Here is a 25,183-nt window from a genome sequence, read left to right as displayed (position 1 = left end):
GTTTTTTTCCTCCAATTCTTAGTTCCTACCTCATTTTCTTGAAGGAAAAGCAATCTTCCTAGCTCAGAAAGTTGTCCATCTTCAATGCCTTCTTGCTCAAAGCACTGCTAGTGTTTCCAGGGCCTTTGTTTTCAACCCATGTCACTATTTTCAAGGCCTTTGCTGCTGTTCTGTGATTAAACTCCACAGAATAACAGAAGTCCTCTAGCACAGAAGCTCCTATTCACACACCAAGTTCTAGCAACAAGCTTAAGTATCTGGGAGGGGAACCTTGCATACAACTTAAGGCTTGCTGTTAGCAACAATAGCACTATCCTTCCTGAATACCACCTGGAAGGCCTCTGCTTTAGCTACAAACCATTCCCTCAGAATTCACTGTCCTCTGTGTCCACAGTCCTCATAACATAATGTGCATATGATAATGTTACTTGGGGCTGTATGAATTTGTAACACTGCTGCACCCCCACAATGAATTCATAGTCTGTGGAAGAAGCAAAGGGACAGGTACCAGTGGGAGAACATTTTTCAGCAGTGTCCACTTCTAACCTCGCTTGAGTTCTCAAGAGACACTAATAAAATCTGTACAAAAGGTGAGCTTTAACATTCATAATTCCCATTAAATTGTAGAAAGCATGAACTTAGTAGGTCTTTCTGTGTTGTAATTCCCTGCCATTTCCCCTGGCACTTATTCCCTCTCAAGATCATGCTTAATAAACTATGTTTAATATGATTCATTCACTTCTAAAGGGCAGGTAATCACATGGCTTACACGCCTTTGTCTGCTTTACAAATGCTGACTACTGAGGAAGGGATTTCTTTGTTTCATGGTGGTTTTGGTTGGTTGATTGTGTTTTAATTCAGTCTAATTGCTATTTGTTGAACCAAGACTAACAGTTGCTAGTTTTGAAGTCTTCCCTTACAGCTTTGAACCTGAAGGGCTTTCGTGTCAGAGCTTTTACGGTTTTTTCCACTTACATTAGTTAGTCTGAAAGAGCATTTGCTTGTGATCTCGCTTCTTTTGTATGTTAGAATCACTTTGGCTTATACATTTTTACTGTATTCCTTATGTAACCATAAGCAATCAGTTCCCCAAGCCAGTACAAATTTAAATAGATTATCTAATATTGTTTCATTTATTTTTAATAATTACTTGACTAACTGATGTAGCCCTCTAAATCACAACTTCTGCATTTCACTGCAAATACTTTTAAAAGCATGCATTTCATTACCATGAAAGCTTTTAGCAACACATTGAAGTAGTAATTTTATTATTTGCTTTGGAATGTCAGATTTATTTTTACCTAGTGATGTTACTCCTTGTTCTTTGTGTCTTAACATTTCTGCTTTTGAAAAGGTGAATATTTTCTCTCAAGACAAGATCTACTTGACAGCAATGTTAATCACAATAAACAAGTGTCACCACTAGTTTTTTTGCAATTTTACATAATGAAATAATTTTGAATACTGAGAGAAAAATTTCAAAACCTTATAATCGGCTACCTAGAAACTTACCTTTGGTAAAGTGGACATTTTCACTTCATAGAACCTGCTGTAGTGTACGAGTGAGGGAAGATGATTTTTTTTTAAGTCATCTTTGTATAGTGTGATGGAGCTGAATCACACAGCAAGCAATTCTCTGTCCTTGCTAGTAGCATCCAATGTCTAACTCAGGTCTTCTCCCTCCTTTTTCAGATCCTGGAGTCTCTGTGGATAGTGATGAGTCGCAATGTGAGCCTCTTGTTTACTACAGTTACAGCATTAGTGACAATCCTCTTCCACAGTGGGACAGCTCTTCTCAATTTTGTGCTTTCAGTGGTAAGTAGTATGTCATTGATTTTACATGGTCCATTTTACTGAAGTAACCTAATTGCATGTATTGTCACAACTCAAACTGAAAACTCAAGCCTAAAGTATTGAAAAACATCTTCTAGACTTACCTAATACCAAAATTCTTTAAGATTTTGCAAATTCACTATCTGTTTGGGGGCATTCTAGACGGAGGAAAAAATTAGGAGGTAGTAAGTCTTCCTGTCGTTGTATTAGTGGAAAATTTGTTTTTCAGGCCTTGAAGGTACTAAGCTGTAGCTTGTAATATCCTGCGTAACTGTTGAAATCTTTTGGCATGTCTGCATAAGCATATCCCTCTACAAGCCATTGCTTTCAGGAGATGGAATCAAATTTTGCTGGGAAATCACCAATTTTGTCCTGTAGTTATTGTCCGTGAAAAAAATGATTGCATGAGAGTGTTTTATTTCTTCCTTAGTCCCCAACTTTGCCCAAGATGGCACATTTAACAATGTGTCCAAAAAGCTAGTATACAAAAATAGCAGGCTTGAAAATTAATTGCCAATGATTTCAAGGCACTAAGGCTCAGATACAAAATTTATCTTTAGATGCCTAATGACTTATATCAAGTTCTTTGCATGCCGTTGCTGTGATGCATGATCCTGATGTTCTCTGTGCCAGCAGGGTCCTGCCTCTTGCTGGGGCACTGTGCAGTCAGCTGGTTTAGCAAAGGTAGTTGGGATCTTGCTGTGTTGGAATTCTTTTAAAGATTAGGTGCTTGAACTGTACTTCTTTTTTTTCATTTTTCAGGTTTCCTACTTGCTACAGAAAAGTTTTTACTAGTTTGAGGTGGCACAAACTAATTTAAGTTTTCCAACGAGATAATGCTCAAAGTGGATAGCTTTTCTGCTGACTACATTTCAGTCCAGTTTTAGTCATCTTGAATTGAAATTAAAATACCTGAATTTTATTTTAGGTTTAAAAATTTGTTCTTTAAAGCATGGAAATAATAGACACTGTGTTCAAAACCTCTATTTTGAAAAATTCACCCTCTATCAAAATATTAAGTAGGACTGTCAGTTTGTGTAGCACATCCATCCATGATCCAGTAAGACTCTGTTCAACAGACTTTTGAAAACGGATCCTTAGTTACAGAAGTGTGACTTGTATTTCACTTCTGAATACAAGATTTGTCTGCACACATATGCACATAGATGTATGTATATGCCTTTGTGTGGGTGTATAGTTATGCATATATGTATACTCACGTGCACACACTCACTCACACTGCTTATATTCTGTTACAAAGATTGGAAGAGAAGAAGCTCCATTTGGCTGATGGGCATCTACAGACCTGCAGGGAATGTGCAGATTTTGGAGGCTGTTAAACACACAGCTAAACAAACAACCAGAAAACCTAAAACAAGCAAAAAAACTCCCAGCTCACAAAAACCCTGAAGCTTTTCAGCAGAAAATTGAGTATGAAAAGCAGATACAAAAATATTTACTGAATCAGTGGACCTGATACACATGTAATTAGATTGTGTGTTTCTTGATACCTGTGGAAATGCTGAATTATCATTTTGGTAGAGAGTGTTTACCCAGAGTTTTCTCTTTGAATTCAGTCTATCCCTCCTCAACTTAGAGTATTTAATGTTTTCAGCTACAGTACAAATTCTACAGCATGAAATAGTAATCCACCAGTTATTTAACTATGGGAAGGTCTTATTGTTTTGTCTTTGGTAAATTCTTCCTCATAGTCATTGGCAGGATCTTGAATTGTTGCTTAGGAAACAATTTAGGTATCTCAGATATCCTGTAAAAGAGGTCTGAAAGCTTTTAGCCTCCAGATGGTCCGAGATTGTACATACCATTTGCTGCTGAATGTAGTATTGAGGTTGTTCTACTTGTTGGAGGAGTCTGCAAGCCAGTGGATAATACATTATTATATTCTGTGACTACAGCTTCTTTTTGCATTTCTACACCTATTGTACTAAAAGAAATACATTGATTTCCTAAAAGGCAAGTATTCCAAAATTCTATTCATTTTGTATGGTGCTGTGGTTACATCCATCTTCTTTTAGCAGAAATTGAGTAGGGTTTGTACGTTTTCCTGTCTTGTAGTTCAGCTTAACACCATTTTATTCCACTGCTGTTCATTCCCAGCCATCGCTTTGGCTTTTACCCTTCAGGTGGGTATGTCTGTCCTGTGTCTGCTTAAGAAAGCAAGTTTCTTCTGTAAACACTGGGAAGAACAGTCAGGATAAGCAGATACTATACTTACTGTGCTTAGAGCAATATGCTGCTCTCTGTGTTGAAAACTGCACGTGCAGAAGGATCTGTAGGCTGAGCTCAGTGGAAGGAAGATGCAACATCATCTGAGTGCCTGCTTCAGTATAGAATTTTCTAGTGAAATCAGGAGATGTTATAGTACCTTAGAAATGGCAGAGCCCATGAAGGAAGAAAAATAATCATAATGGCAGAATTACAAAGGATGTTAAAATGTGATTTAAGTTTTAAGATTCTCTTACTTGAAAGTGTAACAAAACATAACTGATGCTGCTACTGGCACTAGACTATTTCCAATTAAAGCAAGGCTTAATTATTGTTATTATTTTTTGAAACTCAAAATGAATGTTAACAGCATGCTATTAAAATCTGCTAATATAATGAATTGTTTTATTAGCTAGATTGGTTTATCTCCCAAGGGAGAAGCTAAACACCTGGGGAGATGGAATATAGCATAAACTAATATATGACAGTTTGGACAGGGGTCATTATAGGTCAGTAGTTGAATGTGACTCTCAAATTAAAGTCTGGGAGGGCAGGATAGGGGGAAAATGGTAGTAGCATTTTACTAAGTATAAAGAAAGTTAGGAACAGAGACAGATGTCATTTTGAGATTGGTAATGAAATATTGTAATGATGTCTGCATTTTGTTTTCTGAGCATCTTCAGAGGGAGTAAAGGAAAAGAGCATGCGATTTCTGCAAACTGGATAAAATTCTTGAAAGTAAGAGACTTATGGAGGTCAGGCTGTTTGGCTCATAAAAAAAGATTAAGTTGTGGTTTATTCTAGAATACAAGTAGGTTGGAAACAAGGAAAGTGAAAGAATTCTTTCTAATCTTGGGAGGAAAGAAAAAATGTGAGTCTTGTACATGAAGCAGATATAAGCCATAGCTTACATTTGGAGCATATAGAATGGATTTTTCTTCTTTGAGGTATTCTGTTTCAAGATGGACACAGTTCTGTGATTTATTCTAATCCAATAAGTTGCTGAGCCTGCTAACAGGAAAAAAAAAGAAACATAGTTGACTGCATCATAGAGGAAGCTAATCCAATCTGATTATAATTTTTTGTCTTTTAACTGCAACAGTGGAACTGCCATCACTTCTGCTGAGACTCATCATCAAAATCACAGGAGGAATATTCACTTAGGATTGCCAGCTTAACATAAAATTTATGGTTGTGAATTTTTATGTAATTTATATCTGATACCCAGCTGCATAATGACTCTTGAGACAGCCCAAATTTATTTGGCAGTTTTGTTTGCTTGTTTTGAGAAGAGATGTAACTATTCAGCAATTTTTTGATCTGTTAAACATGCTATAAAAGAACCAAAGAGCCCCACAACTTGAATTTTGATCAGCATTCTAGTTGTTTGGTCTAGATGCGACTTTAGAAAGTGTCTGAACAGAGGCAGAAGTTTTATAATGTCTAGCTGTAAATGTTAAGTCCTTTTTGGAGCAGAGGAGAAAATAATTCTTTCAGCTCTGTTTTTCTGAATCCAGGCTTGTGGAAGAGTATCTTGTTCCTTTCCAGTAAAATTCAAGATCTGAAGCATAGCTGCATACTCTAATTCAGTGAAGTATTTATTACCTTGTAATTTAAAACTTCAATTTGTTTTGCAGGTGATTTTTCTGACCACGCTGTTCTACCTGTTGAGCTCCAGTGATGAGTATTACAAGCCAGTAAAATGGGTGATAAGCCTGACACCTTTGTCTCAGCCAGGTCCGTCCTCAAATATAGTTGGCCAATCTGTGGAGGAAGCAATAAGGTATTTCGCTGATTTCTTGCCCTTTGTTGAAAATTCTTCTTTAAATTTGATGTTCAGCTGCAAATAACAATTGCAACAGCTTGTATTTCAAAGATGAGTTGCAAAAAAGATTTTAAGAACCTAGTATTGATGATTTTTTTCCCCTTTGATTGTTAATAAAGCAATTTGATTGGACTTGGCTAAAAATTTTTGAGAGGTCTGTGCTGTCATGAATACCGGTGTTTTGTAAAACTGCTACACCCATGACATCCCGAACTCATCAGGAAGCAGTGTTTGCAGTTGTCTTGGCAGCAGGAGCTGGTGCAGCTCAGTACAAGCAGATGCATGCAGCAAAACAGTAGAAATGGAGGACTTGACATCAGTGCTGTACACATTTCAGAATTATTTAGTTTGAAGTATTTGTCTAATATTGGAAAATAAGTATCCATTTGTACCTGGAACATATTAGATATGCTTCTGGAGTATATTTTCCAGTTCAGTTTTACCTGAAAGAAATCTAGTTCATGATCTCTGTAAACCAAGTTATATCAAAGGGAACACCGGGGGAATGCTTTCCTTATCACACTTGGAACTCTACTGTGCTGCACCTACAGAGTGCATCCACAGTATTTCATTCTTAGTCACCATTTTCCTGTGTTGGCTCTAAACTACTTCAGTAGTTAAAGGAGAATTTTAAAATGTTTTTAAATATGGTTCACAAAGATTTCACAGTAAAGCTATTTTTGGGGTGGTGCAGTAAAGTTTACTCATCACAGATGAATGAAATCATCAGCTTTCACCTGTTAGCAGCTTGAAACGCTAACATGCTGGTAATGTAATAAACTAGATTTTAAGTAAGGCATTTAAGGCATTAAGTGTGATTTTTAAAAAAAGTTGATGCTCTGGGCAAAGTGAACAGATTTCATGCTGAATTCTGTATAGCCATTACCTCTTACACCACTGTTTTCTGTGTCATGTTATGCATACATACAATATATGAGTAGGCTGTAAACTGAGGAGGTATTAAAGCTGCCTTCCAAACTCATTACTAAATGTTGGCCATTTTAACAGTGGCAAGGTTAAATTATGTGGTGTAGGATCTTGAACAAGAATGCTAACTGCTGTAGTCATTTGAAATGAAGGGGCAATTCAGGTAGAAAGCAACAGATTTGGAATCCTGCCAAAAAGTTAATAGCCTTTCTCTTGAGTGACTGGTATTGAGTTTTCATTGATCACATGGTTAGTATCTCAGTTCTATCTTTTCTGAATAGTGTGAGTGGATTTAGAAACTGGTAGTTGTCTCACAGATTGTTCTCAAATTTAGCCCATTGTAGAGGGGAACAGTGTGAAAACGTATGATATGGTTTGTTTGGGCATGATGCTATGTGAGGAGGATTGTATTAAATGCAGTTACAAGTTTGCAAGTATGTGACACAGGTGACCCAAGGTATTTCTCAGAATTGGAATGGAGGAAAGAAAGAAAGAAAATCATTTTAGAGAAGCCACAGGAAAATGAGTAGGAAAGAGTCAGCATGTATCAGTAACTATAAATATGATGAGAAAAAAACAGTGTCTAGAGAATGTGGAATGGGAAGCAACTTGTCATACACAAGGGATCTCGGTCTGTGTATTCACTAAGGTAGCCTGACTCAGTCACTCATATTTGATTGGAGTAGCCTGTACTTGCTGCCTGATTTGAATTCTTTGGAATGATTCTTCTGAAATTTTCAGGTACCTAAGATTTATCCTAATGATGCTCAGTTAGTTTGCATTCCACTCAAAACTTACTGTGATCTTCAATATGTAAATATGGTGCATGTAGTAACAATTTCTCATAAATTTATGCATGCCCAATATGTTGCCATATGAAAAAAAAATTGCTACTTCAAGCCCTTTCTTTTGTCCCAAAGTAGCAACTGTTCTTTCTTTTTGGAGGTGAATTGTTGCTGCAGGGGTAGGAACATAAAAATGGCTTCTTCACCTCATCTGTAAATGGCATGCAAAAAATGGATGTTAGTGCTTGATGGTAGGACGGAAGAGGCTCCATTTGTGTTAGGAATTGTCAAATAATGAGACATCTGTAGCTGCTTTCATCATTAGACTATGACAGCATTACACAATATGAACTCACCCTCAAAATATCCATGCTTTCAAGTTGATCAGAAAGATTAGGTTAATAAATCTCAAAAGTCACCAGCTGTGTTCCAGCTCCCACCACTGTTCAGCAGGACATACCACATGCACAAAGCTAAGACAGCATCTAACTAGTCCTGTCTAGAGGGCAGGGATCCATCTGGCAAGGGATAGACCAAATGTTTCTGTTGTTCATGAACCAAATGACATAAAAATAATCATCCTCCATGTTGTCAGTCACTTCTGTGCTCTTTTACTTAAAATGTGTTTGTGAAAAGCATTAGGAAACTTGGATGTAACTAAGGAAGTCTGTTCCCTTGCATGTTTTGCCATTTATTTCAGAGGAAAAGAGCAAGGGGGAAAGAGGAGGGCAATTGGCAACTCGTTTCTGTAGCTCAAGAAATCCCTTAATTTGAAGATGTTATCCAGCAAGCTCTTAAACAAAGACCTTTTCCCATTTCAGTTTCTCTCATCAGAACTCTGCTGGTTTTTTTTAATTTTTTTTATTTTATGGACTATAAATAGTTATAAATTTTATAAATACTTTTCTAACTCCTTTGATGATGAGTTTGCAAATGCAGTGGCAGTTCTCTGTTCACACAAATAGATTTATGAGCTGTACAGGGGTAAGAGCAGCTTTCCAGGCTGCTTTGAGCCCAGTGTTGAGTCTCACTGTTTCTGTCAAAATACCACAGATTATAAATTTTAACTTGAGTAGTGGGAATAAATAGATGCAGCTGTGGAGATACTATAGGAGTTTTGAAGATGCTGAGTGTAATCCAAGAACTTCCTGCTGTAGACCATGGGATGAATTGCCCTTCTGGCCTTTGATAGGAAATTTATTCATCCAGGATGCCAGAGAAGCAAAATGCCAGCAGATGTATCAGGTGGTGGGATCGAGCAGGGATTTCACAAGAGCATCATGCTGTACCTGAGCCAAGAGCTTGTTTGGCAAACCAAGTGGTACAAAGGCAGAGCCATGCAAGACAGAAGATCACTTGGAGGCACCAGCCAGCACAGATCCACCAAGAACAAGTTGTGCTGGGAAAAGCATGAGCCTTGCTTTGAGGAGGTGACTGTCCCAGTGGGACCAGGGGACAGCAGTGACTGCCACTTGCTCTGACTTCAGCAAGGCTCATGGCAGCCTCCCACAGTAATATCTTTGGTGAGCATGGGCAGCAGACGGGGATGACTGTAGGAGCACTGCTGTGGCTCAGCAGGACAAATTCCATCTCTGGGGATGCTGCTGGTGGTGATGTCACTCAGGGCAGTGATGGGGCTGTTGCTGGTAATGGTCAGGAGTGAGGGCTTGGGTGATGGTGGGAGAGTCACCTTCTGGGTGGTTATGGGTGTCCCTTCCCATCTGGGGATGGCAGGATAACTGATGGGAATGTCCCTTGCCACGTGGGGAAGGCAGTAGCTTGATGGAAGGAAGGTCCTCCTCTCCCCAATCCTTGAGGCCTCTGTGCTGAAGAGATGGCACCTTTTCATGAGGGGCAGTGGGAAAGAAGGGGCCATGCAGCCCTTGACAGTCAGCAAAAGAACTCTTTCCTAGTTCTCTACTGGGACTGGAAGGCAAATGGCAACCTAAGTGATGATGCTTTGCTGCTAGTTTGGCATTTTCCCATGTTGTGAATGTGACTGTAAGCTGGACATTTGCCTTTACCCCAAATTCCTGCTTTTGACTGAGTTTTCCCAGCTCTCACAAGCAGTGCTGCCTGTCTCCAAGCAGCCCTCCAGATGGGAACTGGCAGTGTTTGGACTATGGAACAAACATAGATTTGCAAATTGCTCATAAACCAGTTTTTCCAATTTTGAGTAACTTTCATCATGAAAATGCTTTTATGGTTTTAGACTAAACACTTGTGTGTGCTTTGTTGTCATATATTGCATTTGCTTCTCCTCATTGTTTGCATTATGTGGAAGGCAGCATTTAGTCCACAGGGAAGAAGAAAAATCAGTAGTTATGTGATGATTCCCTAAAACACAGTAAAAAAACCTGGGAGGAAGATGACTAGCGATGGCATATGTGACCACAGGGGTTTCTGACTGATATATGAAGTACTGGTTCTCTTTCAAATCAACCAACTGATTTGAAATTCCATGCTGGAATTTCATGTGCCATTGCCTATAAATGAGGTGGGAAGTAAAAATTTAGGAAAGTTATAATAATCCCAAATACTGCTAGTGCCTCAGTAGTAAAAGAGCTTCTGTTCTCTTAACAGTTTTGGTCCTTCAAGCCCAATTGGTTTATCTGTTTTCCTTTTTCTTTGGTTTGCAGTCTCAGGTCTTTCTCAGTCTGATTCTGACTTTCCTAGTGGGGCCACATTTCATTACTCTTTTTTTCTTCTTGATATATTCTTCATTTGTCCTTTGCATTTCATCCCTCCACATTTCTGTCTTTTTTTTGTTTGTTTGTTTTGCTTTCGTTTGTTCTTTTGGGCCTATTTTCCGTATTGCATAAGTGGGTATCAGGACAAAAAGGTGGTCTATTACAAAGGTAATGTTTCGTCATGTGTGAGAGTCTCCCTTTACTGAGTGGTGGTTAGTTCCCTGTGAATATAGTAAATACATGATTTACTTTCACTGAAACCACTTAAAGTCAGCCATAGCAACAAAGAAAGGGAAAGAGGGAGGGGCATGACAGAAGGCTTATGCCAGAGTAGGTTGAGCTGCAGGAATTCTTTAGGCATCACTCAGGTTTAGGAAGATGACTTGCTTTAGAAACATGAGGACCACTTGGACCAGTTTACTGTATTTAGATAATTTTAATTCTCAATAATAGTGAAATTTTTTATTGTAACTATAATTAATAATGTAATAATTTGAAGATTGAGGGTAATCATCTGCCCATAACAGTGTGAGATTTGCTTTGTTCAGAAGGGTTCTGTAAAATAAAGTTGGTTCATGAGTCACCCACTTTACTGCTTAAGTAGGAAAATGATGTTCTTTACCCCTGACATAGGGAGGAGGTGTTCTTGTCTGGTATTTTTTTGTTTTGTTTTTGTCCTGAATGGATGAAGCAGTAATTCTCCAAATCACAGGTTTCCAAGTAGTAGCATGCACACCTTTGCCTGAACCATTTTCCTTTCCCTGAGCAGCATGTCGTTCTCTTCCTGAATGCACCATACCCTTCTTCCCTGAAGCTCCCATTCTGCTTGCTCTGGTGGAGATATTGCACATTACTAAGTTGCATGTTCTCACGGCCTCAGTGCAATTTAGTGTGTGCGATACTTTCACATGAGTGCATGCACACGGGTATGGCTGTGGCTTAAAGTTACTGCAGCTTTCAGTTTTGGTGAGGCCTAATTAACGTTGTGAAATGGTCTTAAACCCAGATCAGTGTTTTGAATGATGCCTTGAAACATGTGTTAGTGGAAGTTTGTTCTGTAATGCCAGGAAGATGAGTACTGTTTGTTTTCAATTTGAGAAGGATTATCATTATTTGCTTCATTTTCTTCATTTGCCGTGCGCACATCAAATTTGATCAGATGTTTCATTGGTTATAAAAAAGTTACTTGAAATACTAAAAATTTCTGAAGAGAAAATTTTTATCCTTAACTGAAATTGGCTGGAAAGTCAAAAGAAAGATTTGATGAGAAAAAAATATCTAGCGTCTTGATGGATGAAATAAGTTCTTAATGAAATTTCAACTTTTATTTATTAACATCTAAAGAGATCTGTAAAGAGCTAGCATGCAAACAAACAAAAATCTCAGCTGTTTAAACATCTAATTGGTTTGCTGTAGTATCCTGGCAGTGATTATGGAGAAAATGAGACAATGATACAATTCCCACAGAAAACAATAATCTTCCAGCATGTTAAGCTAATGCTTAGAAAAAGCAAAATGTGTGATCATGTTTATTTTACTGCAACATTAATAACTTCTTCCAGATTAATTTTTCGAAGATAACTGTTAACTGATTATGTTTTAACAGAATTTTTGCATGCAGTGAATGTTTTTTTAGTAGCAGGAGTTACTTCTTGCTGAAATCTTTTGTCACAGGAATGCATTCAATAGGACCTCAATGAAATTTTTCAAGCTTTACTTAAGGTGTACATTATGAGATGGGAATAGAATTGAACAATTGTCTTAATGATTCTGTCTTAATCATGAAGCCAATGGCATCCTGGCTTATATCAGCAGTAGTGTGGGCAGTGGGAGCAGGGCAGGGATTGTCCCCTGTATTCGTCACTGCTGAGGCCACACGTCGAGTGCTGTGTCCAGTTCTGGGCCCCTCAGTTCAGGAAGGACATGGAGGTGCTGCAGCAAGCCCAGAGAAGGGCAGTGGAGCTGGGCAAGGCTCTGGAGCACAAGTCCCATGAGCTGCTGAGGGAGCTGGGGTGTTCAGCCAGGCAAAGAGGAGACTCAGGAGCGAACTTTATCATTCTCTACAACCACCTGAAAGGAGGGTGTAGCCAGGTGGGGGTCAGCCTCTTCTCCAAGGCCTCAAGGAAATGGCCTCAAGCAGCGCCAGGGAAGATTCCAGTTGGACATTAGGAAGAATTTCTTCACAGGAAGGTTGTCAAGTATTGGAGTGGACTGTCCAGGGAGGTGGTAAAATCACTGTTCCTAGAACTATTTAAGAAACAACCAGACATGCTATTTAGTAATGTGGTTACAAGGTGGTGATGGGTCAGAGGTTGGACTTGATGATCTTGAAAGGTCTTTTCCAACCTAAATGATTTTATGATTCTCTAATAAAATAATTGCCTAGTCTAAAACTGGGAATACCAGACACATTTTGTTTTTAATTATATTGAAGAAAGGAAAGCTTCAGATGAGTTATTGGAAAAAAGAGTAGAATGTGGTCTGTAAATCTATAAGAGATGCCACATTGTTTCAGTACTTATGTTGAACCAAACTGACAGTAACCGTAACCTGATTATCTTAGTGGGGTAGATAGTAGTATTTTTAAGCTGCCTATTTTAGTAGCAATAAACACATGACTTGCTCACACCACTTTCTTGGTCTCAAATATTCTCATATTTGCAAAAAGAAAACCCTAGGATTTCTCTTTACCTGTACTTCCTTTTATATAGAAAATATTTGTCCTTAAACAAAAAAGCTGTCTGTGTATTGCTTTATGTACATGATTTCAATTTCAATCAGTTATTCAAAGAAAAACAGATCTTCAAAGAACATTTCAGAAAATAATTTATTTAATTATAATTTACTTAATCTTTACTCCAAAATTTACCTGAAACTATGAAAAAATGTTCATTATTATACACATAATTTTGGTGAAGCATGTCACAATCTGTAAATTTAATCTGAATTTTACAGTTTACTACCCCTAATTCACAGGATTATCCAAGTGTATAACTTGATGCTGAAATAGACAGTTCTGTTCTCTCTGCCCTGCAGGTTTGTATCCAACACATTGAGAGGCTACTGAGGACTCCTTGCTTTATGAGAGACAGTGCTGATATTTTGCCATTGACTTCTTTCACATTCCAGATGGCACATTCTGTATGTTCTAACAGCAGTTCATCTTAGTGCATATTTCTAGTGCATAATTCTCTGGCTGTCCAGTGTTTTTTAAGTCTGAAAATATCTGTAAACATGTGGATGATGTGAGTTAGTGCATGTGTGAGTGGGAGCACATTTAAACATACAAGCAGATTTCCCTGCAGTCTTTAAGAATAATGTAACTACACTGCATCTTAAATACTAGTCCCTTAATTATGTGCTGCACTTAGGCTTTTATATATATACACTTCTTTTCTTTACCACAGCACCAGCTTTTCAAAAGTTATTTATATGTCAAAACCTATTTGAATGAAAGGTTAATTGGTAATGACATAAACTGTACCAGTAAAGAGAATGATGCTTAAGTTACATCCAGAATTTAGATCAACCAGTTAGTTTTTTTTTTTTCTTCTAAGGCAGGCTAACTGGAAAGGATGGAAAGAAAAAGATTGCTGAAAGACTTGATTAAATAAATAGGGAAAAGATGTTCCGTTAGGTATTTCTAAGTCCAAAAGTATAATGTTAGAATTACTTCTAGTACGATGTTACAAGGTTCTATGCTTGCATATCTGGTAATTATTTATGTGTGATTTAATGTTGCAGTATATGTTATTACAACCTTGGTTAGATTTCTGCTGTCTAAAATACAGATCTGTTGTAGTATAAGAAGACAGCATGAAGTCTTACATAAAACTTCAGGATTTCCTGATATTTCAAAGATGTAACATCAGGACTTCAGCTTTTCACTCTTTCGAGTTATAAGGTCAATCCATTGTTTATTGTTTCCACCAACATAAGCAATGAAAATGCTCCCTTCTTTATGCTTGTGTTTCATAATTTTATAATAGGAATAATCTCAACTGTTGAGGAGTTTCTTAATATAAGACTGCAATGGATCTCAAGCAGTATTGACTCAAACCAGCTGTTGCTCTCTTCATGAACTCCTCAAGCTAAAGTATGAATCTTAAAGAATTTACGTCCTTACAAGTGATGTGGAGAGCAATAAATATTAATGCTAGTGCATGCTAACAACTGAGTGAGGCTGAAGGGAAGAGAGGGCATATCTGAACAGCAGAATATTAAAAGCCATGGAAATGAGAAACTATCCTCTTGAAAGCTGAAGTTTACGCTCAATAAATGAAAGGATCATAAACTTCAGGAGACAGAAATAGGTCTACAGCATGAGGGTGGTGCTGAGTTGGGTTCATTTATTCAAAGCTCCACAAAACGTTATGCAACCAAAGTATAATTTTTCACATGTGGCAGGAGCAACAAGTAGTCAGAGGCCTGAGGGATCTCAAGGGGTACTCAGTGACCACAAGGCTGGTTGCAGGTTGTTGCAGAGGGGAGGTAAATTGATGCTGTGAAGGTAAGTGGAGGAAGTCACATTGTAAAACCTTTCTTATGGATGAGCTACAGCAGAGTCTCTCAGAAATTACAGTGACAATAGAAGATCTTCTAGAAAAAACCAGATTAAATGAGCAATAGCAAATTGTTGGGAGTGACTGATGATAACTCACTGTAGAAATCTCAAGGGCAAAAGAAAAAAAAAGGTTCCAGGAAACCCAGGAAGTATAAACTTGTAAGCTGGATGGGTATTGGTGCTGTAAAGCTTAGTAGGAACTAAAGGACATAACAGTACCTGGTGAATATGATTTAGTTGCAAAGAATCAGTGGAGTTTTCACAGAAGGAAGCGTCATTCCTCATGTTTTTTGAAGTGTGGGCAAGTAAGACCCTTAATAAGTATTAACTTATTAATTTATATCTGTCTACTGTGGTTCTACCAAAATTTAATACAGGCTTTATATTGTATCACTTCCCTGAGACTTTCTAGGATAAGGGGTATTGTCTTTATACAGGAAGAGGGTAGGTTTGAATTAGATAGAAGGAATAAATTCTTTACTGTGAGAGTGGTGAGATGCTGGAACAGGTTTCCCAGTGAAGTCATGGATGCAGCAGGATTGTAGACAAACTTGATTAGAAGACAGCAGTATCTGGGAAGTAAAATGACTCATGAAATGGAGTGTAGATGAAAGTGATGCATGTGGGGGAGAGCCAGTCCTAACTTCACACATAAACTGATTACTGCTGTGCTGACTGTTATCACTTGGGAGCTATATTTTCTGGTACACAGGCTAGCTCAGTGCTTGGTGATACTTAAAAAACATCTGCCAGGCATATCAAACCTGTTTTTTGTTAACACAGACCTAGACAACAGAAACACAGAATAGTACTTCCATTATATGAAACTATGATTTTCCTAGACCCTGAATTACTCTGTGCCATTCTGGCTCCTGCATCTGAAAAAGCTAGGAGTGCAACAAGACTGGTTAGAGAAATGAAGGCATGCATTAGTTTCTCTGTGAGGAATGACTGAGCTCGTTAGGACTCTTCAGTCTGTAAAAAAGGATGTTACACAACGGAAGTTTTTAAAATCAGTACCAGTGGAAAAAGGATGACTGAGCTGGATTGCCTATGGTCTCTTCTAGGATAAAATCTTGGCGTCACCAGAAAGCGACCAAGCACTTCCAAAAATATGTTGGTTCATGCAGCAGTAAGCAGTAGGGCATGGGTAAAATCTTGCAAAAGAACACTCAAGTTGCACCAGGTTGCAGGGTTGAACAGGAAGACTAAGAAGAGATATTAATTGAAGATTAATTAACAGAAAGTATGCATGAGGTCCATAATATCCCCTGAGGTGGAAGTAGGGCTTGGAAGAATGCTGAGCAGGGATTGTTGAAGAGATTTGTTTGTTTCTTTTGTTCCCTTAGCATCTGCTTCTGGATTCTACTGGAGATGGAATCCTGGCTAGACAGATCTTTGGTCTGAACAAGTTTGCCTTTTTAGATGTTATGTTCCAAGATCAGTTTTAATACCAGTGTGGTATTGCACTTAGTAAACATCATCTACTCGTGATAAAAATCTGGAAATATTAGAAATAGGTGATTCAAAAATAACTGGTCCTTTCAAATGTGCTTCTCAGAAGAACAGCTGTAAGCTTACAATTACAGGCCAAAGCAGTAATTAAAAAATGGTTGCAAATACAAAGGCATTTTAAAGAGATAATCAGATGTAGAATATCTTACAAGTTAATTGTTATTTTTCACAGAATGTACGCATTAATCTGTTAGGGAAGAAAGTCCCTGTGCCACTGTGTCCTTCAGACTGGTTGCCATTCTTTAATGATGTTTTGATAAAGTCGTTGGAGCCTTGTCCTGCCTTGGGAGGTGTATGGAATATTTGCATCAGTTATACCATCTGGAGGAATGATGCTTTGATAGAAGACTGTATCACTTTATCTGATTAGTGTCATTACTAGCCTGCATCTGTTGGAGCTGTTTATGTTCAGTTGTATCATTCATGAGGAGAAATTAATTTCAGCAGCAAAACTGCTGAAATCTTGTCATGGAGTCATCTCTGAAAGTACTTTGCATATTTATATTGCTCCTGAGATGATCTGTCAAGAAACACTTCCTGCCACTTCTGCTTTATTCATAGCTGGAATCTATCTTGCTGCACTTAGCTTACTTTCATGTTAAATTTGAAACTGAAATATAAAGAGGGTCATTTTTTATCTCTAAAAGAACAGAACCCTTAAAGACAGAGACCAGCTTAAGAGTTTTTTTCAGAAGGACTACTTTGAGTCAGTCAATGTTCACCTGGTGATCACTTGAAGTTTGGAGGATCATTTATAGAAGGAGAATACTTTGGTTTTTTTAAAGGTAATAGCTGTCACTGGCAACTTGTCTTTTGCAACAGATCTTGGTGGTGTGAAGAAAGTTCTTCACACACCACCAAGAGCTCTTTGGTTTGAAGTTATTGTGATAGTGAGTGTTAATTTCAGCTGGGGTAAGATAGCACTGATGTGTTCTTGCTCTCCAGCCAGGAGTGTACTGGCTTCTTTCCTGGTGGGAATGTGACTATTTAGGCCACTGCTTATGAGTTGACTGGGGAGTGGAGACCTGAGCTATTTTGTTAAAACCCGTCATGTAGCCATTATTATGAATTCATTGTAAAAATGAAAAAACTGAAATCATTGTAGAAAGTGTCATGGTACATAATGAAGACTGTGCTGGCAGGTAGACAGAGGAGGGGTCACCTGGGACTGAAGTGAATCTTTGGAACAGGGGAATGGAAGGACTCCTACCCTAGGACACTTCAGAGCTAACCTGATCTCAAGATAAATTGTGAAACTGTGCTCTGAAGTTTTGAATGCATTTGACTTATACTTTGAACTCTGTTTTAAAATGTGATGGTTGTGTTCTCAAAAGGAACTGAATAGCTGAGGTCTCTTAAAGCAAGATTTTGAATTAGTTCTCTGTACAGCAAGGTTTACAACAAAGATATAATACAACCCTTTGTCTAAGTCTAAGTGTCTGCTTAGAGAATATTGGAAAATACCAAACATCAGTGGTGTGAGAAAGATGACAAAAGAGTGAAATTGTCTTATTCTAACAGTATTTTTGGCTGAGGGTGTTTCCATTACCAAGCTTGCATTTTAATTTGATTGTAAACTATTGTATGAATTGCAAGGTGTTTTGTAAGGAATTGAGAGAAATACTATTTCTTGCAAACTTTTCAAAGATAAATATCACTTTTGTCTAGTTTTTACTCTTTCACCCATTCACAAGCCAGGCTTCATATGCCTGTTTATGTAAATTTAGTATAATAACCAAAAAAAATCCCTCTTCTGAACTTATGATATGCTTACTCTAATCTTTCTGGTAATTCAAATTCTCATTATTTCAGTCCATATGCTCTTCTTTCCTCCAGTGCTCTGGGAACAGAGAGATCTAGAAAATCAAATTAACTCCAAGGTCAAAAAATCCATGATCTGAGCTGAAGGGCTCTTTTCAGCTGGGATTGCTGCAGCATTAGGTTGAAAATTTTGAAATCTCATTGTGTCGATAACAGTGAACAGACTTTACCTGCAGGCTCTGTGAAGTGAACCTGAATTCAGGTGGACATACATTAGATATGAACTATAGCAGTAATAAAAGGGAAGCTCTAGACTTTTTATGGCCAGTTAGTAAAAGAGGAAAAAAAAAATCCAAAAAGACCTGAAAAGGTGGCCCTTTCCCTTGTGGAGTCTACAAGCAAATTCCCCAGCTTAGGGACAGAACTTAGTAGAAGGAACTTTTACCAAAAAAAAGCTGTGCAGAAGCATTTCACAGACATTTCCTCATTTTTAATCTGAGTAATATGAAGCATGAGCCATGTCCTCTTGTTTTGTTGTTTTTTTTTTTTTAATTTTACTTGCTTTTCAAAGCTCAGTAAAATGGAATATGTATGTCTGAGTATGCCTTATGCCAAATTGGCATGAAGTGCTCATAAATTACACATTTGCAGATGACAGCTCTTGCAGGTAAAGTGGTTCATCCAGTTACAGTGCCAAAGCAAGACGTGAGCAGCAACTGGATTTTCTGATTTCTGAGTCATACTATTGCTCTTGTATATAAAAGGAAGCTTTATTTGTGCCAAGAATGTAGTAAGAGATGAAACTTTCTTACTGTTATAATTACCAGGAAGATACGCATTTTACTGGTGGTAGTACATGCAGCATGGCACAAGCACACCCACATCACCTTTAAGGTCTGATATCTCAGCTGCAGAGTAGCTGGAGCAAACTGCTAATAAAATTCTGGTTAGTGTTTTCAGAATTTTTTTTACTGCCTTAGCCATAAAGCAAAATACATATGAATTTCCAGACTTTTAAGATGCAATTTTTAGTTTTTGTGACAGAAAGTAACAGATATGAGTTTTCAGCGACATTAAGGTTTTTGTGGTCCACACCTGCCACCAAGTAGTATCCCCTGTGCCTTTATTTTGATATTTTGTGACTTCAGTTGAGGCAGACACAACCTGAGGGGGAGGATGAGATTAGGTGCAGCTCCTCTCACTTCCTGCATGACCACTGGCACTTCCCAACTCCCCAGCACTGTGTGATGGCTTCTCCTCTCAGTGTATTAGTTGTGAATGTTAGAAGCAAGGAGCCAGAGGGATGCTGTATTGTTCTGCAGTCTAGCAGAGGTATGCACTGTTTGGCCATTGAAATACATTATGTGTCAGCTTGCAGAATGACATCAGACCAGGACTATCTGTTAGTCCTAGACTAATTTTTCTGTTGTTCTACCAGTGCATCTCAAGGACTGCTGAGTCCTTGAGCTGAGACTAAGAAAGCAACTTGTTTTATGGACAAGCCTTAAACGTTTTTTTCTCCTGGGTTGCTGTCTCTCTTTTGGTTACCATAATAGGACTGTCTTCCCTTCTATTGTAGTATCTCTGGGAAAATCTAAAATGACTGATTGTAGATGGGTATTTTAATTTCAAGTGAAGTTGGTACTTCAGGTACCTTACTCAAGCTAGGCCTGTCTCACCTCTTGTACACTGAAATGTAATTTTGGTGTATACATAGAGAAATTGTTAAGACCTTGTTAATTTTACTACAGTATAGAAAAAATCTTTTTGGAAGAAATAAGGAGATACTCAAGGACTGTTAGAAAATGTTTTTGACAACTGTGATGTATTTGTGCCACAGTTCCTTTTGGATAAGATGATTTGCTTGAAGATTATTGCACAGATTCTTCTTAGAAAGACATTATGCTCCTGTGATATCCTCAGAGCAGACATGAGTTAAATGTCACAAAAAATGCAGAAAATTAAGAATTTTGAGTAGCTTAAGTATGAAAGTATCTTGAATTTTTAATGCAAACTCACATTTAGCATTGTTACTGTGGCCTTGGTTTTGGGGTTTTTCTTGCCTCCTTGCCAAATTTTTTTGAATGTCTGATACTTCTTTTCTTATGACTCAAATATAAGTGAGTATGCCACTCTTCCAAATTTATAGATTTTATATATTTTGGTCTGACTTTCCCTTTTGATATAATAAAAGTTCATCTAAACTGAAAATTGAGTCTTTTTTTTACTGAAGCCACCACATATTTGTAAATGTTCCCCGCCTTTCTTTTTGCACCATGTAATTCTTGCCTGTCAAAGATTAGATTTGTTACTTCAGGTCATTCTTTAAAGCTTGTTTTTTTCCTTTATTTTTTCTTTCCCTCTTTTAGAGGGGAAAATGACTGACAACAGTTGCTTCTGGTTAGTTTGTTAAGAGAATCTCACATCTTGAGCAGTAGGGTTGATGTGTGAGGCTTATTATGTACTCATAGCTTCCAGCGAATGAATTTTAAATACGATAATTTTGATTCTGAAGTCATGTAGAAATTTTAAGGTGAGTCCTTAGATAGGAAATGAGGGCAAAAATCTTCACACTGCCCACAGAAATAATAATGTGGATACTGGCCAAAGAAGCAAAAACTGGGAGTCTTGGAATTCTTTTTGGTAGCTTAGAAAAGATTGTACCTAGTAGTTTAATATCACAAAAGGTTTCTTTGCTACAAGTTTTTATGAACTCAAGGAAGGAAGGAAACTGTGCTGTTAGAGACTTTAGATCCAGAAAGGGCTGTTTTTCTGTGCAGACTGTTTTCCTTTTCAAAGATTCCTCTTGTATGTCTTCCTGTCCTCTTTGCCCTGCTGCCAGGTTTCCCAAAACTGCCAAGACACAACCACCATGAGTTATAAATGGGAACTTACCATCAGGAAACTTGACGTTTATCTTTGCTAAGAGGGTGTATGTGCCACCACTTCTGCAATGATGTTGCTGTTAGAACTGCTCTGAGTTGTGGGACTTGGTTATTTGGATTCAAGCTGAAATAGTGATTTCAGGAGACTTCACTTTTCGAATATGGATGAAAAACTGACATAATACAATGAGATTTAGCAGTTTGAGATTGTTTTTTGTGACTGTAGACTTAAGGTACAGGCTTCCAGTTCAGTTACAGGGTATTCCACATGTGTACCTGCCCTAGTGCTGTAAAAATGTCACAGCATTTAGCTGCCTGTTTGCTGTTCTCATGAAGCCATGGTCACACTTAGGAGAGGAGAATTTGGATGTAGATTCAGCAGGATTGAATTAGGTGACCAGATTTATGATTTGGTTTTTAGTAATGTGGCCTAGTAAGCAGCCTAAAAGCTGGGGGATCCAGTGAAAAAGAGCAGATATAGAAATGTAAGCAGATAAAGAAAATGAATGAACACCTAGAAGTGGAAAAGGGGAAATAAAAAGTAGTTTGTATATATAATGGTACTGTTTCTCATAGAAAAAAGGTTACTTTAGATAGAGAATGTAATCTGATACTTGAGCAGTTTCTTTCAAGGAATTTATTCCTTGAACCCATTGTTTTTTGTGTCTAAATGGTTTTAACTACATATTTAATGTATAATGGTGAATATTTATTCTTAGAGGGAACAGATGGATAAAGGGTTCAGTGTTACATTTTGAGATGCGTTATTTGTGGCACTGATGGCTTTTCAGCTATTCCAAGCAACCTGTGTCTGTATTTCTTCATAGTTCCTGGAATCCTCTTGCTAATGAAAATTAACAGAGTTTCTTTGATCGTTTTAGAGGTGTGTTTGATGCTTCCCTCAAAATGGCTGGGTTCTATGGACTCTACACTTGGCTGACTCACACTATATTTGGGATTAACATAGTCTTCATACCATCTGGTAAGAATTTGAGCAATTATATTTATAAATAATATTACATATTTCTATTAATTATTTCTAGTACAAAGTCAGAAATATTGACTGTTGCTGACAAGCTTAGGTCTGGTCTTGGAGAATATGACTGTGAGAAGGGTGGAGAGAAGACCCTGATTGCTTCCTTCTGAGCCTTGCCTTTTTCTGTTATCACAACACATTCCCTGACAGCTATTTTACCTCTTTCTGTTTCATTTGCTGAATCCAATTCCTTTTCCCTTGTATTCAGTCCAAGTGTTTTCAGGTTTTAACTTTATTCTACCTGTCTTGGTTTCTGTTTCTTTCACAGTTGACAGGTGCTGATTTTTCAAGATGCCTAAATGCAGGAAGATGTGGTATCATGGAAATGCATGATAGAGGAATGCTTCTTATTCTCCATATCATCTGACTATATTACCAGCCTCTGTTTTTTGTTGGTTTTTTTTGTTGTTGTTGTTGTTTTTTATTTAATCTTAGTTTTGGAAATGGCTGGACAGTTTCTCAGAGAAAAATCTTCTCCCCTGTTCTATTTTGCCCTTTTTTCTCTAAAAAGAATGATAGTAATAGCAATGGCAAAAATGTTTGTGTACAAGGAAGCATAAGGGGAAGCTATAAAGCAACAAACCCAAAATAATGGGAAATGGCTGTGTTGTTAAGTGCAACTACCTTAAGGGCTTTGATTGTCACTACACCTACTTAGAAAGTAATCAGTCTTATTTTTTCAACTGCATGCAAAATCTTAAAAGTTTTTGCTTTCTGGTTAATGAGACCAAAAAAAAAATGCTCCAGTTGATTGTGCTTTATATTATATTTAAATTACAGTGGCAGCAGAACTGTGTTGCTTTATATTACAACAGATATTTGTTATAAGCAGAAGGGTGTTTACCTGTGTGAGACTTGGGTTCATTTGCTTTCTTACACAGTAAGAAACATACAGGATTGGTATAACTTCAAGTTTTTATAGACTAATGCCTCTTAACTCCTTGTGACTGTTGGTTGCTGAAGCTCTTCTGTAAGGGGAATGGTGTAATTTTCTTTTTTCCTAAACCACAGCTACAAAACACCAAGAGCCTCATTGGGCACTTCTTCAGTGTTTTATTTATAACAGTTGATGGAAGTGGGACTTACTGGTGTGGCAAAAGTGTCAGAATGTAATATATTGTGAAATATGTTTCTGTGATTTTTTTTCACTTCTTCTTCTGTGTGCTCTCTAGCATTAGCAGCAATCCTTGGAGCAGTGCCATTTCTGGGGACATACTGGGCAGCAGTCCCTGCAGTCCTAGATTTGTGGCTTGTGCAAGGACAGGGATGCAAAGCCCTTTTGCTTCTGGTTTTTCACCTCTTGCCAACCTATTTTGTAGATACAGCAATTTATTCAGATATATCAGGGTAAGTACATTGAGCAGTTTTTTTTAATTAACATTGTAAAAATGATTGACAATCACTGATGCCTTTAATTAAACTCATTTTTCTGAAGCATGCAAAACAGTATCTTCAAGCAGAGGAATAACCTCATAGTAAGCAGTTTTACTGGCCTAAGTGCCTTCATTTTCCCAGTTTCTTTTCTGTGGACTTTGACACGTCAGAGGTCTTGAACTCAACATCAGCAAAATGAACTGTTTCATCTAACTGATTGTTAGAATTAGTTCATGTTTTCTATTTATCTAATTATTGAGTAAAGGTGTGTAGCATTTCCTTTTTATCTCCTAAAGCCAGATGATGCTGTGGAGCAGATAAAACCGTGAGCTATTTAGGGACCAAAAAAATAGAGTTAATGTAGAATAAGGACATAAAGTGGTTCAGTTCTGTGTTTTTAGAAATTAGTATTTTTGTTTACTAAATACAATTATACTGAACAGACAGTACCTAATGATAATATGCCCAGTATTAATACTAATTTTCATAGACTATGGCTCTAGTTATTTTGAATTAATTAAGGCTAACAAGTCAAGTATAATCAAATTACATTTTTTTCCAACAATAAATCATGGATAAATTTAAGGCTAGTAGCTATTTAAATAGCCAATGGTTCTTCTGCTTCCTAGAATACATTCTTTTGAACTGTAGAGGATGCAAACTCAGTTTACTGTCCCGAAAATATATGGGAGAGGAATAGATTTTCTGACAGTGGAGGAAAATTGTATTCTTCCCAATCAATGGAACAGTAAGCATCATGATGTCTTGTGGATTAGATTAAACCTATTTGAAGTAGCTATTATTAGGTTATGCAGGGTTTTGTAAATGGATTACATTTGTACTGTAGTCCTATTTCATCGGGTGATCTGTTGTTTAATTTAGAAAACTAGGCAAAAGAATGTTTAAACTGATGAAAATTCTGGGAAAAGAATGACGTTTTTAAAGGTTTAGAAATCAGTAATGTCCATTGTTGGAGAAACATAAAACTTTAGGCCACGTTTATCCCCTCAGGAAAGCAATCCTGCCAGTAGGGTAAGTTTGATCTGGGTGAGACGTGATTGAGGTGTGTATGATTTAACAGAGCATGTTTCATGGCCTTGTTTTGCACACAGTTGTGTTGAAGGCAAAGGCTTAAAATCTGGGAGTTGAGTAGAAATCAGGACCATGGTAGAAACCTCGGGAACTGCTGGAGCTCTGAACTGCCTAGCTGATATTTTTGATGTATTACACTCAGAATTTAGAGGAACTTCCTGGGAATTGTGTACCAGGTTTCAATTGTAGTTTTTCTTCCACAATTCCATATTGCTGTCATTATTTTAGGTATAAAGAATGACGAGCAGGTTTTGTGTAAATGCTGTTGGTAGGATTCACATGTTGCAGCTGAACACAAGTGCAAAATGTGTATCTGAGACACAGGAAATAAAAATGGCATGGTTTACTTGCTGCCATAAGAGCTCTTATCAAAAAACTCCTCTGGCCCCAACCTTGCAGTAAATATTACTATGTTCCTTAAAATCCAGTTTTATTTTTCATTTGAAAATGTAAAAATTATAATAAACACTCAACCTGAGAGGCTTTTTTATAACAAAATGAGAAGACATGGCTATTTCTTTAAAGACTGTATGTTAATTGTTCTTTGAAAGATGCACTGCAAGTTGCTATCATCATGTAACTGAATGGCTTTGCTCAGGGGTCCACATAGTACGTGTTGCTAATTGTGTTAAATTTCAGCAGTTCTTGACCATAAAGCATGAACAGTCTG

At 37.5% G+C, this 25,183-nt stretch overlaps 1 protein-coding gene across 1 annotated transcript in view; it reads left to right on the top strand.

Annotated features, from left to right (window-relative positions):
• The window catches only part of TMEM245 (transmembrane protein 245), a 76,130-nt gene that overhangs the window by 42,823 nt on the left and 8,124 nt on the right, over positions 1-25,183 (top strand). Inside the window, exons 13-16 of the mRNA XM_014880506.2 lie at positions 1,693-1,815; positions 5,697-5,842; positions 21,893-21,993; positions 23,220-23,394. Of these exons, the coding sequence (XP_014735992.2) occupies positions 1,693-1,815; positions 5,697-5,842; positions 21,893-21,993; positions 23,220-23,394 (545 nt within the window). The remainder of the gene's footprint in view (positions 1-1,692; positions 1,816-5,696; positions 5,843-21,892; positions 21,994-23,219; positions 23,395-25,183) is intronic.

This window comes from Sturnus vulgaris, chromosome 1, assembly GCF_052056855.1.
Source record: "Sturnus vulgaris isolate bStuVul1 chromosome 1, bStuVul1.hap1, whole genome shotgun sequence".
Lineage (NCBI taxonomy): Eukaryota > Metazoa > Chordata > Aves > Passeriformes > Sturnidae > Sturnus > Sturnus vulgaris.
Note: the sequence above shows the minus strand (reverse complement) of the source record. Positions and strands in the feature narration are given on the sequence as shown.